The sequence below is a fragment of the Electrophorus electricus genome, chromosome 9 (genome assembly GCF_013358815.1).
Source record: "Electrophorus electricus isolate fEleEle1 chromosome 9, fEleEle1.pri, whole genome shotgun sequence".
Lineage (NCBI taxonomy): Eukaryota > Metazoa > Chordata > Actinopteri > Gymnotiformes > Gymnotidae > Electrophorus > Electrophorus electricus.
Genome location: NC_049543.1, coordinates 17381049 through 17401481, shown reverse-complemented (window position 1 = coordinate 17401481; position 20433 = coordinate 17381049). Strand labels below are relative to the sequence as shown.

At 36.8% G+C, this 20433-nt stretch overlaps 1 protein-coding gene across 3 annotated transcripts in view; it reads right to left on the bottom strand.

The window, feature by feature from the left end:
- Positions 1–20433, bottom strand: part of wdr27 (WD repeat domain 27) — a 55835-nt gene that overhangs the window by 33127 nt on the left and 2275 nt on the right. For all 3 annotated transcript variants that reach the window (XM_027014232.2, XM_027014233.2, XM_027014234.2), the window contains exons 8-21: positions 20152–20254; positions 19161–19249; positions 18115–18179; positions 17034–17167; positions 16229–16302; positions 10465–10531; positions 9505–9576; positions 9317–9423; positions 7827–7916; positions 7139–7260; positions 5860–5993; positions 4995–5092; positions 3886–4007; positions 623–720 (exon numbers count right to left, since the gene is read on the bottom strand). In XM_027014232.2, coding sequence (XP_026870033.2) covers positions 623–720; positions 3886–4007; positions 4995–5092; positions 5860–5993; positions 7139–7260; positions 7827–7916; positions 9317–9423; positions 9505–9576; positions 10465–10531; positions 16229–16302; positions 17034–17167; positions 18115–18179; positions 19161–19249; positions 20152–20254 — 1375 coding nt within the window. The remainder of the gene's footprint in view (positions 1–622; positions 721–3885; positions 4008–4994; positions 5093–5859; positions 5994–7138; positions 7261–7826; positions 7917–9316; positions 9424–9504; positions 9577–10464; positions 10532–16228; positions 16303–17033; positions 17168–18114; positions 18180–19160; positions 19250–20151; positions 20255–20433) is intronic.

Below are 20433 nucleotides of genomic sequence, written 5' to 3'. Positions count from 1 at the left end.
CTGCAAAAATAGTTTTTTTTTGTGCCCCTTCTACCCAACCCATGCATGGTCCTGTGAGGTCAAATCCTGCAGTTATGCTACGTAAGGAATATTTCATTCAGGATATTAGCAAACAGTTTGTGCAGGTAGCGACAAATAGAATCCAGACAAAACTGATGGTTAAATGAGGAACAGTTCTCTGGTTTTCAGAAGCATGCTTTCATAAGATAATCTTAGCCATTGCTGCGGTACAGCTACTCCAAGTCCTACAACAAGAGTACTCTGCCATTTGGACTAAATTTTTATGTTGATTCTCATTTTCCTATTTCAATGCAGTATGTATATGCCAAACATATGACCTATTATGTACATATTCAACAACTTTAAACATGTTATGTAAAGCAAAAATACATTTCTATATTTGGACATCAAGTGTTTGGAGATTACTTTGTCTGCTATATGAGGTGTGACATGATGCCCTATAAATGTATGCACAGAGAAATACCACATTATTTCCCACAGGTCTCTGTGCTCACCTCATCATCACTTGTAAATTACAAAGGTCGAGATGAACCGCCAAAGCATCAGGAAGTCAGGCCTCTAAAAATAGAGACGCAAGGAACAAAAATACAGTAAATTGTACCTTGTAGTACGAAGATCCCATAGCTTAATACCATCTGTTACAGCACTGCTGAGGAAAAGATTGTATGAATCCTGGTCCTTTGTACTGAACATGGATCCCTGCAAGAAAGCAGAAAGTAGTTATACTAAACAGGAACCTGGCAACTACCTGATATACTCTTCAAAATACAGACATACATTTTGAACACTGTGACACTCATTCCCTAAATACATGCATCATTCTGTGCCTTCCTCAACAGTGCCTCTGAGAACAACGGTTCTTTATCTTTTCTAGAGTATCTGTGAACTGCTGCTAAGTAGTTGAATCCTCCCATATTATGGCTCCTATTCAGTGGGAAACCCAAGAAGAGATTGATTAGTATGTCCTATCAATCATATCATTGGTCAGACCATTGCTCTTGGCACAAGGAGTGTGTCCCAGTTGCTTAGGACCAGCTCCTTAGCTAGGCACACACAACAGGGTATCCTGGGGTCACACTGGAGAAACTAAAGGGATTCCTTCTCCAGTGTTTGCTTTACTTCACTCATCACAGCACTCCTCTTCCCTCTGCAACTACAGTAGCCATTGTTTCTCTGTTCTCTGATCAAGCACTGGATGTCGATGACTCCCCAACTTGTTCCATGTGCTCCCTGCTCTGCCTGTGTGCTGGAAGCTGTGTGGCTATTATTACTTACAGTCTGGATTCAGAAATTATACCACTGTTTGGACAGCCCTAGGTTTTTGTTGAGGAGTGGTACTCTCACACCTCCAGCTACTTTCCCCCCACACTCAGACCCTGTCCTAATGCCATCTGCTCTACGCACCTGTTTCTCATTAACTGAACCTGTTTGCACTCAGCCAAAGTCTGTCCAAAATCTTGAACTACTAATAAGGCAGTCTGAGCCTTCTTCTGATTAGTCTGGTATCTTGATGATGACTTTCTTGTCTGTTTGGACTATAGTTCTGCCTCCTTATCATAATTCAGTATTTAACCACTTATACACACATACACACATACACACACACACACACACACACACATACATACAGATATCTGTTTGACCTTGTTTCATGGCTGATAAACTCCTTCCACCAAGAAGACCTTGAATGTAACTTCCTGAATATCTAGCATAAACTACTGCTGAAAAAATATAATAAATGTCTGCACACCATGCTTAAAGCCCCTTTATTTATCAAAGTATCTCACATGCAACGTTTTGACCTTAATCCTATACCAAATAGAGACAAAAGAGTTCAACATCACGCTGTACCACATGTTCAGTTCAACTGATTGTGTGGGGCTGAAATGATAGGAAGAACAGCTGATTAGAAAGAATGAAAGAAAAGATACATTTTGTGACTATAGATGGGAGTCTTCCATTTGACTTGCTTCTGTGAGGCCCCGAGGGATCAAGAGTCACTAGGTTTAAGTCTCTGCACTGGCATTACATAAGGGCTGTGTTTAGCATGACAGAGTGGGAATTCCAAAACACGGACATTGTGAGAGAGACACTATTCTCATAATGCAGGGCATGCTAGATAGTTTACTAATCCAATTAAACAAGGCCTAACTTCTCTACCATTATAGAGGAAGCATTAGGTGGATTTACATAGAGACTAAACAGAGAACACTGCTCGTGCAGTGAGAACAATATACAGTGCAAAATAACTGCTGGATATAATTTTGTAAAACAGGATATGAGTATATGCCATTTTGTCATGAATACCAGTATCCTGTTTAGAAGGAATCTGTCCATTTGAAATTTGACTCAGCCAGATTTTTTGCCAGGTACTTTACTTAACCTGTCCTCTGGATTTACATCCAGACACTCGCTAGACATTCAGTAAGATGAGTGAGTCTCACAAAAAATGAGAACTAAGAACTAAGAGGTTGAAAAACCTCACTCAACTGTTGGTGGGACACCATGCTGAAATGCCTCACATTTATCCTGTGGACTGCTTCTTGCATAACTGTCAATAAGGCTTTATATAATGAATTAACTGGGTGGACAAACAGAAGTTTATTACATTTTTGGACAGGCTGTTGAGCCACATTGGCACAACATTCTACAGCTGTAAATAGTTTTCCCTGGTTCTATTATACATTTCACTATATACTCAAATGTTCAAGTTAAATGTTCAAATCCAGTCATGCTTAGCTAGTACAGAGACTCCCAAATTATTTTCCAGAATCACCACTATTATTCAGGGATGCGGTTCCATGAGTCATCCAGTCATAATTTAGAAAAACACAAATCAGATCCATGGCCTTTAAACAAAGTCAAGAGAAAATAAGTGACTCTATAGTTCTAGCTGAGAGTTCTTTTGCGTTTTTTCCATGGATGTGGCTAATGGCTCAACCATGGAAAATGTAGAGAAAGAGAGATTTTCGAACTTTTACAAGGAAACTAATGCGCTGCAGACTCACAAAAAAAGATGTAAAGAGTTAATATTCAGAGAGGATGCTTGTACTCAAACATGCACACACAAACAAACATGCATACTCACAAAAGGCTGAAGTTTCAAATTACCTTTTTAAAAACAGAAAAACTCAAAAATTTATATAACTCTAAAAATGGCATATCAGCCATAAAAGACATTCACAACATTTGATGTTTGGCTTTGGTTTGTCGGTGTGTAACTGAGTTCAAACAAATTTAATATCATCATATGAAGTATCAACTGCTTGTTTCAGAATAGCACAGCTGGCTTGGCATTCATTGTGTAACACAATTCTTACTTTAAGGCTTTTTTGTTTTCAAAAACACATCATAGCATATGTAAATAAATAATACAAGTCAATAATTGTTCTGTCTTTCTATGAACCAAATATGTTTGTCTGAAAGATTTCTTTACTTGATGAAAGTTTTCTTTAACCGATGCTTCCTTTACCTGGTGAAAGTATATCTCTCACAGAAGTGCAATGGCTATAGGATTTTATATGGGTTTTATTTATTCATTGGGATACAAGACGCTATTAATTGTATGATCTTTTTTTGAATATGGACTCAATCGTCCAAAAAAGTCACTCTTGTGGATGGACCAAAATTTCCAATCCACAGGTTAGCCACTTTTATGTTTTCATTGGTAAAAAGCATTCATAACTAAAACTAAAACTAAAAGTACAACCTATGCATTTGAAATGGACCTTTGAATATTTATATTGATTTTCTCTTGTAACTTCTGTTCTTATTCTAATCTTCAGCAGTGGTCCTACAAAATATATAGTGCTTTCTAGGAGAACTGCCTCCAAATGTTTTGTGACCCCCCCCCCCCCCACCTACCTTATTCTGGCAGAGGTGGTGGACAGCTCTGCAGTGAGCTTCAGTAATCTTTGCTGCCACACAGCCGTGGTTCATGTCAAACACTTGGATGGAGTGATCAGCCCCAGCAGCCAAGATTATGTCTTTACACTCATGCTAAGAAGCTCTAGGATTGTGTAAATTGGCACAGACCCATATGAAACCCAAGCTAAATAACAAATGTACTTAATGGGCACTTAAGGCCATGACCATAATATGAAAAACTATGATCATGTGTAATTATTGCAGGTATAATTTATGGACTATTTAAACATTAGGTCACATTAGGTCAAAGATTGTTAGTCATTATACTAAAAATGAAATAATATATTGATACTGTGGCTGTATGCAACATCTGTATTGTAATCTCAACCAGAAGTGAACAGAAATACTATAATAATGTTCCTACTGGAAAATCTGATGTATTCTCTTGCGTCTATAGCCAGACCCATTTATCAGTATTACATCACAAAAAAAAGGATAAGCTATACACTACTATAAAACAGGTTCAGTGGATTTACTGTTGAAAAACTGCTCTTTAAAAGTCTTAATAATGGGAAATGGGACTGAAGACATTGTTTAGAATCAGACAGATTCAAATGATTTATGACACAGTTGCACTGTAGCATCTTGCAGACTACACAAGAGACCCTAGTTTGGTAAGACAGGAGGAGTATGTGGTTCATTAGACTCATCAGGTAGAGAATGCTAAGGCTACTTCACCCTGTCACAGCACAAAGGATTTCCCTCTTGTAAGATTGCAACCAAATATCAAAAATAAATATGATTTATCTGTTGTAAAAAACTGGATTAAAGTCAGTATTATCAAAAACACAGTGCAGAGTACATTTCATCCCTAATTTACTGAAATATTATTACAAACTGATGTAACATCACTAGACATATTTTTCAGAAGATTTCATTTTGAATTCTCTGAAAGCAAATTAGATTTTGCATCACTGGAAACATACTGTAGAGGATGTTTCATCATCAATTTTGAAAGCACATTTCTATCCTTCAAACCTCTTATGCTAGACATTCAAAACACCATGTCAGAGAAGAATTTGCTGGATGGAGCTGTGTTTGGATACAGGAATAAAAGTCGTTGACGGCTGAGACTGCACTGATGTCTGTTCCTAGGTACGTGCTGAATGTGCTTGACAGCTTGAACATGCTCTTCTGTTTGTATCTGATGAAACACAATTGCCAGGATAAATGTAATAAAGCCATTCTGTAATAAAACTTTATATCATTGTTTACCAAGACAATGGCACTGTGAATAAAATAAACAATGAATGCTAGTTAATGGTGACCAGATAATAATATCAGTTGAATAATGATCCCTGGTTCTTTTCAATACTTTTAATATTACCAAACTGTAACATAATGATGAGGCAAGAGGCAGGAGGCAAGTTGCCAATTAAACTTGTCAATTTTACTGAATCATTCAGAAAAAAATAGCCTGAGAGAGAGGATGAGATATAAGGGCCAAAGAAACATGACAAATTTATTGCTGTCACTCAAGCCTTATTAAAGCAATCATTCCTTCGCTGATATAACTGATATAATTGTATTTATTACACTCTGAAAGGTATTCATATATTATAAAAATCTGCAGGGCAATATGATTTAGGATAACATATGAGAGCTGAAGTTGTTCTTTTATCCCTAAACACAAAATTATGCCAGTTATGGTCTGATAGGGTACCTACATCTCTATATCACGGGGGAAAACAAACAAACAAAAAACAAAAAAAATCCAAAAAACCTTTGCCCACTGATTCTCTACTCATTGCTATGTTTATATGTATCTTCAGGATTGGCTAAACTGGACCACGATCAGTTTTCTAAAGAAAGATTCCAAGTCCTCAAAGAAAACTGCAAATGAAAAAACATGGACACATACAACTGGAGGATGCAGGATGTTTATATATTTATGTATATGTATGTCTGTACCTCTTGATGTCATCTTTTGTCTGGTCCAGGTGGTAAAGATACAGGCGCAGACTGGACCCACAGGCCAGTAGTATAAACTTGTCTAAGTAATAGAACTGGGCCCATCTGATGGCCTTCAGATGTCCTTCTTTTCCCTAGATAATCATTTTAAAAAACAACAACTAAACAAATAAATCAAAAAACAATAAGTTAAGGGAAAAAATATAACAACAAACAGGCCTCATACCATGTGGTATTTTCATACATCAACATCTTGATAGTTATTTATAAGTTGAATCTTTGCTAAAGCTTAGATTTCTTTGTCTCTCTCACTGTTTCACCAAAAATGGCCATTGAGGAGTTTCATGGAAAAGGCAGAGGAATTATTTTTTCCACTTGGAAAAAGGAGCTCATGAGAGGGGATCAGCAGACTGGCTTAAGACAGTACCATGCTCTTGTCATCAGAGCTGCTTTTGCACTGATGTGTGCATTTCAAAAGAGTTCCAAGCAGATGTATTTTTAAATACTAGGCAATATAAAGCAAGAAATTTGTATTTTTCGTCTAAAAGAAGCTGAATTAATATATGGAAGTGAAAGTCAGAATTATTACTGTAACAAAACAGACATACAGCCCTGTCAGCAGACACACATTCCCTATATTAATCCAGGTCAGAAAGCTTTCAAAATATAGAGTACAAAGTCTCACAGAGTACATTCTAGTGTGTAGAATGCTTCTCTCCCTCTCCAAGTTCTTTCTCCTTATCAACTAGCTCTGTTATTGCCAAAACATCCAAACTGCAACACAAGTGCTGAAAACCTGAAATCCTTGGCTTCCTTCATTCCTTCCTTCCTTTAAGGTGTGCTTTAAGGTCTGAGAGAGTTAGTAAAGGCTAAAGTGGAGCATCCAGGCCTGGCTCACACTGTAGAGCATCAAAGGGGTCATGATGGTCTGCACATGCTCAGTGCATCACTGAGCAGGATATCAGTAGCAGCCTCCGTAGATATTTTGGAGCGAGCTGCAACAGCGCAGCCAAGAGCAACACTTCCTGCCTCAATCACTCATTTCTCTCATTCCTTCACTGTATGCTGGAGCTCGGAAAAAAGGATCAATCCAAATGTGCCTATGCTAGCAATTTTCATACACTGAAATGGTTTCCTGGTTATCCTCACATATTATACCTACATTAATGGTATACAGATGAAATGACTCACTGATAAATACATCAGCAACAAAACACTGACCAAAACAACCATGTAACTGATCCTACAAATCAATCATCTCTCTTTCTGGGTACATTACCATGGTCATAGCTGGTTCAGTGACCTCAGTGGGCCAGACTGCCAGTGTGTGGTCATCAGACACACTCAGGAACCACTGCCTACTGTGACTCCAACACACAGAGGTCACTGGCTTATTATGCCCTGCAAACAGACAATGGAATTCATACCACTTCAGTCATAGGTTTAGTTAATTTTACTTGACTATCACTTCGCAAATAGTTTGCAAATTCTATCACTTCACAAACGTAACTGTTCATCATGAACGATTATTAAACTGTTGTATGTAAATGATTATGCATATATATGAGTTGTTTAGCCAACTTTTACATTTTAGTAAATTGGTAAGCTTAGTAACACAATATATTCTGTAAAATGAGGTAGACGAGACAGATATGACAACTCTGATATTGTCTTTTCTCTCTTACTGCCCCCTGGAGGAAGGGCCCTTTATTTCTTCATCCTTTCAGTTTCAAAGTTGCAGCACATTGCTCAGAGAAGTACTGCAAGAGTTATATTTACCCCAAGAGTTTTGGCTAAATTCTATAATATGACTACTTTGGTAGAGCAAAGAAACCTGCGATTTGAGAAATAAGTCACTGAATCATTTCTGTAAAGCTAATTTAGGAAGAGAGATAAAAAGGAACTCCAAAAAAGAAAAAGAAGAAAAAAACTCCCAGGATTGGAAGTAACCATGTGTGCTGCCATACCTGTGTAGACTGCAGGGCTGCCAGTGATGGAGGCCTTATACATAAAAACAGACCCATCGGCAAGTCCACACATGAACTGCTTTGCATCTCCTGAGCACAGCAAGAAACAAAGTGTAAACACATGAAAAAGTACCTCCTAACGTGGACATAAAATTAACAAAAAAAATGTGTAGCGCAGTGACCTTTAATCCCATAATGCTACGCCAGGCCTCTTCTGAAGTCAAATATTCTATTCCTGTTGTTTGTTTGTTTTGTAGGATTTCTGTCCTTTCCAGCAAGTAAAATGCATGCTTGGATGGATATAAATTTGCAGACTTCAGAACTTCAACCTTTCTGCCCTATGATGAACTCTGTAGTTACAGTTGTGTAACTGACACGCCACAGAATGAGTCTATAGACATGTTCGGGTAAACAGGCAGAAAGCATGGCCAACTAAACCTCTGTATTATGGGCATCTTTAGTTACATGACCAGAAAAGCAAATCAGTTTCAGAATTTATCATATAAGATTTAAAATTAAAGTAATTTATCACAAAATCTAATAAATAATACATTAGTAAAGTGGACACTGAATACCAAGATGCTATTAATAAATGATTTGCATTCAAGCAGAACTGCCTAGATATCAAAGTCTATTAACTGTGCTTTTGCCCTATATATTCTTTTTTATCTTTAGGTAAATCTTCTTACAAATAAGGCAAAATAAAGAATTATGTATCAAGATTTTTGATGATTCCTGTCATGGTACGGCCCCTCCTCCCAGATGTCTCCCTGTGTGTGTGCGTGTTTGTCCGTATGGCCATGACGCTCCTCATTTTGTATCATTATTGTGCATGTATATAAGTCTCTTGTTTAATTGTGAATGTTGTCATTGTTTAAACCTTACATGTGCCTGAGTGCCGTTTTGTGTAAATAAATGTATCATTCTCTTTCCCACAACTTGTCCCTGCATTATGCTTAGCCTCCTCTCATCACAATTCCATTGTAATATGATCTTAAAACTGGGAGAAGACCGATGGCTCACTTCATAGTATTAACCTATAAAATGTAGTATCATTAATCCTAATCAAGTATGAGTCAAGCTAATCATGCATTGGAAATTTTAAAATTAAATAACGATAAATATAATTTTCTATTGTGGAAGTGGTTTCAATCTCATGCTTAAACTACATATAGAAGGAAAAATTCACAAAATAAACAAAGTAGCTACAATTGCATTGATTGGTAAACCCATGATTTTGATTGGTTAATGCAGTGGAGCATCATCATACTAGCAGCGACAACTAAGAAACAACTTATCAATGGTAGAGATGACCACCGCTATAGGGCTAGCTGTACCTTATAAAAAGTATTTTCATATTTAACTTTTAAAAATAAAAATTTAATGACCAGTGACACAATGACCATTTATGTACACAGTGGGAAATTAATGTCACATTAGTTGGAATGGATGAAAATATGGATCAATTTGGTCTGACTTTATGCATTCACCTGAGTATTGGAGGCAGTGGATAGTGGTTGGCATGGTGGATATGGCCACCTGAGTGTGCGGGGCACTTGGGGCTGTGGAATGTGATGGATACTCCTGTAGAATAGCTCTGGAAAATAAAATAATATATTTTATTTAAACTTACCTAGGAGTATGGGAAATTATATTATTAAGTAGTTCTGAGACTTACCCATTATTTTTAGATTCCTTAGAAGTATTGCTTTTTTGCTTGATATTAGTCTTGGGTGTAAATATTGTCCTACTAATAGAATGAGATTTCCATACTTTAATTACTCACTTTTTCAGGGACTCTTTCAGGAAACTCAACATTACATACAGGGAGTGTCTTGATTCACTTACTACATTGTAAAAATATATATTTTTTTACTTTCATTTCAAATGTAGAAGATAACAGAAAAAACATCGTATTATTTTAAGTTCAATCAACTTAAAATTTCAACAGAACCAGCACACCTATTTTAAAAGAAGCAGTCATTTCACCACCATATTTATATGTATATATAAGTGATTATTATTTTTCCTTTTTTTTTCTATAAAGTGCAGCTCACATGAGATGAGATCAGAATTCTGTGTAGTCCTCAAACAAGTATTTGCTCCATCAAGCAGGTCCCCCCATATGTAAGCAGCCATATTTAAAATAGATTTAGTACCGACACAATGATACATCCAGGCTAGGTGTCAGTATGATGGCTGTTTCATATTGTGAAGAATAATCATTAGAAAATAATAAGAATAAATAATTATTGCTTCTTTAAGTTAAAACAATAAATATTTTTTTGTAGTGTGAACAATTCAAAAGCCCTTGGGTTACTGGGGGATTAACTTTGTACAACAAGCATCCCACATTTTAAAACTAAATAGTGCACAATGAAACACTAGTATGTAATAGTAATTATACTATGGCAAACATGAAAATTTGAGTTTACATGTAAAAACTACACGTAAAAATTCTAAAGTAAATTTTAAACTCTAAAAACATTTTAACCTGATTCCATAAATTGGATCCACGTTGTATAATCCATACAATTATAAGCAAAAAGCACAAGTGCGAGCTAGCCCTTCTTCATATAAATTGGGTTGTTAAATCATATTAAACTGGGAACTCAGAATGTAGAGGTGTTTAACTTACTGAGGACACATTGCATATCCTGATGACTTCACCATTGTGTGAAAAACAAGTGCATGATTTCTCACTCCTAGAATATGGAGATATAATACTGAATTTATATAAACAGTTTGCAAATATGCTAAATATTTTATCAACATCACTGAACCAAGACACAGCTATCCTAGTTGTAACCTCACATATATACACACACACGCACGCTCGCACGCACACATGCACACACACAAATGCACGCACGCATGTGCGCACGTGCACACACACACACACATCTGCTCTAAAATGGCTTACAAGTATATTGTAATTAAGTTATAATTACAATTTAAAATCAAAGTAGGTTCCTACTCCATACTGAGAAAATGAGCTTCTAATAAATGTCATTTGAGCAAGAAAGAATGCATGTCTCTGTCAGGAAGGTATGAAGCTATGAAAAGAGGTCATATGGAAATAAATCATTCTTCCCCTTAAAAATTATTCCCCTAATGAAATTCTAATCTGGTCAAAAGGGGGGCTCTCTTCCACCTCCGAGGCCACAGAGCAGACCTGGGACACACTAGTGCCTTGTGGATTAGCAACAAATCCATAAATGACCCAGCTATTAAGATAGCCTGGCCCATGACCATCAACCCCCGTCACTCTAAGGGTCAAAACTGATAGATGGTAAGGTTAAAAGCTCTTACCAGCCTGGGTATGGTAAGGAAGACCATAAATTCCATTACACTCAAATTCCTAACAGGGCAAGTAGCTTTGCTCATTTTCCTCATGTCATTTTTTCTTTTGTTATCTTATTAATTTATTTTCGTTAATGTGTACTCGTTGAAATTGACCCATCATGGATCTTATTGAACACACCCATCTACTCAAGACCAGAATTACAATACACTGCCTGTAAAGAACCCAATCTAATTTTGGAAAGGCCTGTGAGACTCTCACTTAAGCCAGATCCATGGTCCAATTCCTCAGTCTAAGAACGCTGGTCTCCGCACCATCACCGAATGCCAAGAACTTCAAGGAACAGCGGACTGCTTCAGAGTCATGGGACAATCTCACAGCAAGGGCGCTACATTCATCGCCATTCAGGCAGTTGGAGGAAACACTGAACATCTGGCAAGCTGACCTGACGCCCGAAGTCAAATGGATGCTCCCTTGCACTCTCTGCGCTGTCCAGATGATCCAATAGAATGCACTCATGCATCTCCAAACTGCTTGCCAGTGAGTTGTAAGAGCCGACATTTCCCTCATATGTTACCAGTTGGTATCATTAATAGCTTTAGTGTTTATTAGGTTAATTGGTTAGGTTTTAGGTTAAATTTACCAACTGTAACTAACAATTCATTAAAAGTACCAAAATTGTTACTATATATATATATATATATATATATATATATATATATGTATATATATATATATATATATATGTATATATATATATATATATATATATATATATATATATGTATGTATATATATATATATATATATATATATATATATATATATATATATATATATATATATATATATATATATATATATGTATATATATATATATATATATATATATATATATATATATATATATATATATATATATATATATATATATGAATATATATATATATATATATATATATATATGAAAGTGTATTGTAGAATATGCTTTTTTCCCCCATATGATTTCTTTCCATAGTTCCATACTTTCCTCTTCCTGCATCATCCCCAAAATTAATTTTATATCACAATTTCACGCTCTGGTGTTGCTCATAGAAGACCGGTTTCCTTATGTTTCTTTCTCCCTATTCCCCTTATATGGACAGTTTTTGTCTCACCACTGTCACCCTAGGCTAGCATATTAGGGGCCAGAGCAGGAATGTTGTTTTAAGACACTGTCCATCATAAAGGGGCTATTTAAATAAAGCTGGATGAGAAAAAGATGGAAAGAAACAGAATTGGAGAGAGAGAGTACAAAGAGAATACATATCATATTGGTATACACTTACCTTCCTCTCAGAAAGAGCACTAAGAGGTTTTTCACAGAATGAAATGCATCTTAGCTGTGAGGAACGGCAGTTGTCCTTAGTTGCCATTTCTACTTATTGGCTGTGGTACTGGGCTTTTGCACTGAGGACTGATTCTGGTACATTTGACACCTTATACTGTAACTATGGCTAGCTATAGCAGGAGCCTGAAACAGATGATTAGAAATGCAACACTCAAGACTCTACCAGGGTGCAAGCCAAGCTCGCCAGTATGTGGTGTGCCACATTGCCTTGATGGGTGCAGACAGATGCTGCTTATGTGGTTTCATTCTTCTGTCACATTCATTTAGAACTGTCCCTGTTGCTCAATTCCTCAATAGCATCCATTCAATAAGAGATTGGAAACTATTTTGAAGTATAAGCATAATGGTTGCATTTGCTTAAAAAGCACAAGTTTATTTTTCACATCTTACAAGCAGCAGAAAGGAAAAATAATCCAGAAAGGTGACTAAGTCGCATTTTACTGGAAACCTTGGATGGAAAAGCATGTAATATAATTTGGCTACCACCGTTTAAATCACTTAATGTCATGAATGGCCACCCTCCTGGCATCCTTGTTTCTGTGGTTTCCCTGTCGTGTCTCTGTTTTCCTTTACTTCCTAGTTGTTCCATTGCTTGGTGTCATTTTCTCTGCCCCTCATTTGTTTTCCACACCTGTTCCTTGTTTCTAGTCTTGCTAAGTTCATGTATTTAAAACCCTGTCTTGTTCCTTGTGTCTTTGCTGTTCATTGAATATCTGAATGGTTGTACTTGGTTACACTTAATGACATTTTTATTACTTCTAATAATTGTTTAAATATAATTGGTGAACAAATATTAATAAAAAAGCTCTTTATTTCAAGTAGCAATTAAGGCAATTAAATATGAGTCAAAGTATTAGGCTGAATGCAAATAAGCAATATCAGTGATAAAAAATATTAGACTGTCATGATACGGCCCCTCCCCCTCAAAGTCTTTGTGTGTGTGTGCGTGTGTGTGTGTGTGTGTGTGTGTGTGTGTGTGTGTTTGCATGGTCACGCCCTGTCGTGTTTCTCACCTGATCCTTGTTCTGTGTCATTATCTTGCGTGCATATAAGTCACTTGTCTAGTCGTGGATTAACCCCAATAGCCTGCAAGATATGTCTCCTTTGTAGTGTGTTAATAAATGTATGTCTGTTTTACTCAACTCGCCCCTGCATCCTGCTCTCCCTCCTCAACGTTACATAGACAATCAGTACTTTGATATGCTACTTTTTAAAGCAATGCAAGGCTGTTAACAGCCTACACAGCCCATGTATAGCCTGCATTTTACAGAGGCTAAATAATAACTGGTCATTTTCCACAGTGGTCATGGCAACTCATTAGGTGCTATAAATTACACCACATGGTAAAATTGACAATACGAGGATAGGTGTATCATATGAAAACAGTGCTTTCTGTATTCGAAGGTGATAATACCCCTACATGCAGTGCTAATCAAATTCAGCAGTGGTTCCATGAACACCAAGATTAAATGAAATGCCTTCAATTGGCCCCATACTCACTGGATTCAAACTATGGAATCATTTTCATGCCAAAACTAGATCAAAAAACAGATGGCAAAAAATATAAACATGCACATTTTACAATTTCACATGTGAACTTGTGAGCAGAGAAAGAACTTAGTGTGCATTTACCATAATGCCATGCTCAAACTATCTTTTTTCATTCTCAAATGTTTTTTCCTTCTTGACTTGATCCCTGTCCGATTTGGTCACGTGAATTTCCTTTGGCTGCTTTTTGTTCAGGTTTTGGTACGGAGTGTGTTTGAAAGTTTGGGGGCAGGCTCATGGACATTTCTGTCAAAGAACGCTATTGGCTGATGGCTTCTGATTTTGTGACTAACAGCACACCACAAAATGCCTTTTAGAAAAGACTGCAGATTAAGAGGAACACAGACAGGTGAGTTAGATAGCTAGGTTAAAAGCAAAATTTGGTTTAATATAACTTGTAATAATAATGTAATAGTCAAGCTTAACATGCTTTTACTGATTCCCTTTTTCTGATTTCCTCCAACTCAAACTAGACGCAGAAGGTGAGGTGAATGCAAACTTGGTTAACAAAATATTTCTATAGGCACTACCAACTGCATTAGATTATAGATTACTATTGTTAAAGCAGATTAACTAGCTAAAGTATGAACTGAGGGAGTGGAATTCAGCAATAAACAAGGATCTGCCTAGAGTGTTTGCAAAAAGACCACTGGTGGCAAATGTTTTTAAGTTGTAGCTATTTCATTGCTAATCCAATTAATGTTACCTCTGTAGTGTAAACTAGTTAAACTAACATTACACTTTGTAACATTAGCATTACTAACATGACACTAAAGCCTGTATCCTGAACTGGGTGTATAATACCATGGAGAAAGCTCAGTATGCACTGATGTGAACTTATTGGAAATTAATTCCCAAAAAAAGGCATAAGATCAAAAAGGAAAAGACATGAAAGAATGAAGACAGTTTGAGCGCAACATTTGATAAACGCACACAAAATTCTGTGCTCATAGGTTTCACATTTATGCATTTACTAAAAATGCACGAAAGAATTGTTCTTTTATGTGTTGTGAATATTCTTTTTTTTATTATACTCTGGTTATTTGGCAGTACACAAAACTAGAAAAGGCATTTTCTCTTGTCTTGGGTTCTCCAGGAAAGCTGCTATGTTCTCATAGTCCTTGTCTCAGTTTCCATAACTGAGCAGCAGGATACAAACCCGCTTTACTGCACATAAAATGACTATCTGTCCGCAGCTCCCTCAAAGAACTAGTAAAATTGGATGGAAAAAAGCCTTCATAATTTATGTACTCACTTTTATGATTAATAATCTTGTCTGCCAATGGGAAAAGGAGGGAATGTATGAAAGGTGGAGAGAGTAAGTTTTTGTGGTTTTGGAGCTAGTGCTATAGCCTTGCACAAGCTAATAACTAATCCACTGCAATCTGCAAGCTTTTCTAGTTACCTCTTTATTCGCTCTGTCCTGCACTCCATATCTGTAATCTACTATGTTCTCTAGCCTCTAAATGTACATTATAAATTGTAAATATTTACTATTTTGACATGCTAATGTAAAAAGGAATCCCATACAAGGATCCCCTCTCCCTGGCTCATAGCAAAATCAGGTCTGGCTAAGTGTTTTGGTGTACCATGATTTAGGCATTTATGTGCCCTGCAAAAATTTATTGTCGGGATCAGTGATGTCTCACTAGTGTTATAAAGCTGGCCTTCTGTCACAGAATTAGTTGCAATTAGGACTCAACATTATCTCTATCTAAAATGCCTCATGTGCCAGAGCTGGAAAATGTTTTTCCAGCATAGTGAAATCTGCTGCATCAACAAATCACAGCAGGAGAAGAAAACACAATAAACTAGGAGAGAAAACCCTTAAAATCAGTATTGTGCCAACTAGTCACAAGTGAAGAAGTTTAAAAAAAGAACATGAAAAATGTGTCTCCTTCTTTTGCGTGTCGTAAACATGCACAAAAAAACAAGTTTACCATGGCAGCAAATCAAGCCCTCTGATAAGCAAAACTAAAATGTCCAGTAACAATAATTCTAACTTTATATTTAAGTTCAGTTTTATAGTCCTTCAAATGTAAACTACAAAAAAGTAATCTAAAAATCTGATAGTGTGGTTTTATATACCTTTGGACTATCTAATTTGGTTCAGTGGGCTGGCCCAAATGTTTCTATATAATAGAATGTCCAGAAACTGACCTGTTTTTTTCAGAGATTTTGGTTCTCGTTTCTTTAGTTCAGCATTCAAAGGTGAGGTGGGCACTGGGGAAGAACTGAACAGAGGAAGCACACACACATAAAAACAATTACACAATTTGAGAAACATTGCATTTTCCACAGAGGCAGCTGAACACTCTCTTTTCAGCACAATGAAAAGATTCATTTCACAATGACTATCTCATCAAGATAGTGTCTAAAACTGGAAGAGTGGAACCAATTTGGGGTTGCATTTTCCATCAAGGGGGAACTGCAAACAACATATGGCTCATGTGTAGGGCCAAATTGGGAGTTGTGTAGTGGCCCAAATGGAACTTCTGCTGCTGTTTCCTAGTGCAGTGTCAAAACCTTACAGAAGTGATCTAGTGCAGATTACTGAAGATTACGTACTCTATGATTTGTCAAAATATCAGATGGGAACACACCACCACACAGTTTAGTCATTTCTGTGCTCTAATACATGTGATTCTAATCATGCAGAGATTGATAAATAACTTATGAAGTGAATCAGTTGTTAAACTGAGGCTACTGGTAATTTTATAATGATAGCACATCCAGTCATAATTAAATGATGAAATGAGGTAGCATCATTGTTAAGTCTTGTGATCAGTGGGATCAAAGGGTCTTTTCATCATCGTCATGTATGCACTCTACAAAACATTTCCAAAAACTTTTAACAAGAGTACTCCTAAATCTTTTAACTAATTGGTAATAGTCATTAAATATTAGTCAGAATTTCTAATAAATATTGATAAGCATATTGTAGAGCTGCTCTGTAGAAGGTTACCTGGGAAACACAGACAGGCTCTCCTCCCAAGAAAATGCTTTCTCCGTAAGGAAGCAGAGGCTATTCAGTCCAGCAACAGTAACATCCAGCAGTGCCACCTTGGCCTCAAACAAAGAGGTCACCAAACACCACATCTACTTAAATAAAAGTGTGAGAGAGAGAGAGAGAGAGAGAGAGAGAGAGAGAGAGAGAATAGGCCACATATAGTGTTATGCTTTGCAGTTACATGGAAATGCCTTCTTCACTCACTCAGAATATAGCAGGAGAGAAAACCTGCTTTTGCTTCAGGATAGGAAGGAGGCCTGTAAAAACATCTCAAATTATTTGATTCCTAAGAAACCCTAATCTTCTAAATGCAGACTTTCATACATACAGGTACTAAATATGTATCATGTTCTCAGAATGAGATACAATACCGTTACAGATTCCAAGGCTTTAATATAGTTTTTTCTCCTAATGGAGCAAGGAGGAAAGCCTGAAACTGTCATAGCTTTGGAAAACAGACAAAATGCCTTTGCAATTTAAAGACATTTTGAGGTAAGAGAATAATAACAGACCTCATATATGATGTATGCAGGAATAATCTGTGTAAATTATATATTTTCACATCAATACAGGTTTTTTCCCCAAATTAAGGAAGATGCCTACCTGACGATCCCTATGAAAAGCTTGCAAGATATCGGGTTATTAGAGGTTATTATTAGTCGACTGACTGGACTGGGCTTTATGTGAAAGCAAAAAGGTTTGTTGCAGGATTTGACATCCCATCTTGTGTATAATTACATTTCTCACCTGTTATAAACACTAAGAAGATGTAGTTCCATTTACATAATTGTATGTGCATATCAAAAACGCATTCTGTTTACACTTGTATTAAATGTGGTCAAGATGCATCACTGATCACCTCCTAATCTGGATTGAGTGATCTGATCATAATCCAATCATAATATATTCTCTTGGTGTTTACACCTGCTTTTTCATTCAGCCAGATAATATCCAAAAGGTCTCCAATCACCAAAAATGCATGTTAATGCATGGTATATACAGCGTCTCTGTTGAAAAAACACATTATACTACTTACTTTGTTATTGTGCCCTTGGGAGGTTGCCCATGACCCAACCATCAAGATGCTCAAACCAGGTATCTCTTTTGGGGGAAAAAATGATACATTTCTTACAGAGATACTATGTAATTTTTATTTAGATCAACAAAAAATAATATTGCAAGGATAGTGTACAAGCTCACTGAATGATATCCTTTCTGAACAGGAACACACAAAGGTGTGAAGTTGCATAGCAATTCTTCTTTTATACACAAATACAATATGAAGAATCAGTCAGAGCATGTCCACTGTGGCAGCAACTTTTTCAATTGATCATCTGATGTTACATATTACATTGACAGCATTTAGCAGGCATTTTTGTCCAGAGTGATTTATATATTTATCAATATGACAGTACTGACAGTTTCTTCTGAATAAAGAAACCTTAAGAATATTAGGTAGGCTAAGAAACGAATCCATTTTGTCTGATATCTGTATATTGCAACCATTTTAGAACTTAGGTGTTGTATGCGTATAGCATAAAGTTTTTGAAAGCATGGGTACAATCAAGACCAACATACTGAGCTTCTTTCAACAGATCTCCATTAATCTGCCTTCGAATTTAACTTAAAGCTATAGCAGAGTTCTTGTACATCTTAGGCCTTATAAGTTAAGTCTCCCTGGAAAATAAAATCTTTAACATTATCTTTGTATTACAGTCTTCCTCTAAGAAATCGTTAGGCATTCCCTTGTTGCTCTTATAGTCCGATTTTATACTCAATCATGCACACTGTGAGAATTAAAATGTAAAGTGAAGCACAGAGGGCAGAGGTTTACAACGCATCTCTCCCTGGGTGTTCAACGGGGGAAATTAGTACATTTACATTCCAAATTGTTGTTCTTACCACAAGTTTATGGCCCATGTTTCCTTCACAAAAAACTGTGCATGTGAACACATATGTGCCCACATATGTACGTGTATACACACACACACACACACACACACACACACACACACACACACACACACACACACACACACTTAAGCGTTTGAAGACATCTGCTCACAGTTATACAGAAAATACCTCTGAAATGAAGGCTCACAAGAAGCTCTGAAGTAGCCAGATCAAGCAAATACAGCCCATCCAAACTCCCTATCCATATTTCGCTATTTCTGGGAAAGAAAGTAAAAACATCCTAAGCCAGAACTTCACTGCATCAAATTAATTTATAATACTGTACACATCTCAATCTATAATGTAAACCCAAGTAGTCTAAATGACCATAGAAATACTTATAAAACACCAAGGACTCTGCTTTTTAAGTATGCATTTTCAGCTCTCTTGCAGTTTAAACCACACAGCACATGATGAAATTAAGGCTCATTGATGTTTTGCTTTTAAATCTGTGGATAATGTCAGGCATTCTCTCAACATTTAATGACTGGCTTTTTAAGAGGGAACCAGGGGTTTCTTGAGAACTCTTTCCTGGGCCAAGCAACAATGCTGAACTAAGGATAAGACTGACAAGACAGGATTCTCTGTCATATGCTGGTAGATCAGAGAGAGTATGTCATAACTAGCATCTCTGTCTCCAAGGTTTCCCTGTTTCGTGTCACTGTTTCATTTTCTCCATTGCTGTTCCAGCCCTTGTTTTGGTTTTCACTGTTTAATTTAAATCACCTGTTCCTTGTTAGTTCTTATTTCTACTTGTGTTAGATGTATACTTGTGTATACTTTATGTTTGTGCAGTCTTGCTGTTGGTCATTGTGAATCTGTGCAATGCTTGTGTTTGCTGGTTATTATTGTTAGTGCAAGCCTGTTAGTTTCATCCACCGCTCGTGTAAGTTGTGTTCCTTACTGTAACCTTTTTCCCCCTCTTCTGTTAACGTGTGCTTTTTTACTTTTGTTTGCCACGTTTTCCCCAACTCTCTGTGTTGGCTGATTGACCCTGGACTGTGACTATGACTCTGATTATGGATTTGCCACTAATAAATCTTGCTTTTTTGGAACTCTTTACCAAACTCAGGTTTGGTAAGATGTTGCTTTTCAGCAAAAGGTTGCTGGAGTGCAGTACCTCTGCTGCATGCTAGAGGGATCCAACTGAGGTGACTGGGCCCAGATGCTCAGGACTGGCTTTGCTGTCTCCCCTTCACCTCGTTGGCCATCACAGAGAAGTCCTAAAAAGAGAGCAGCTTAATTAGAGTTCTTTCACTGAAAGCAGATGCCTCTTCTGGCAAAAAAAAGGCATCAGAACATCAGAAAGTAACTGGGTGAAGCTTTTGGATGCAAAGCCAGAGGCAATATCTTAGCAGCTGGAGGTGTTATTAAAGCTTGTTGCAAAATGAAACTTCTTGGT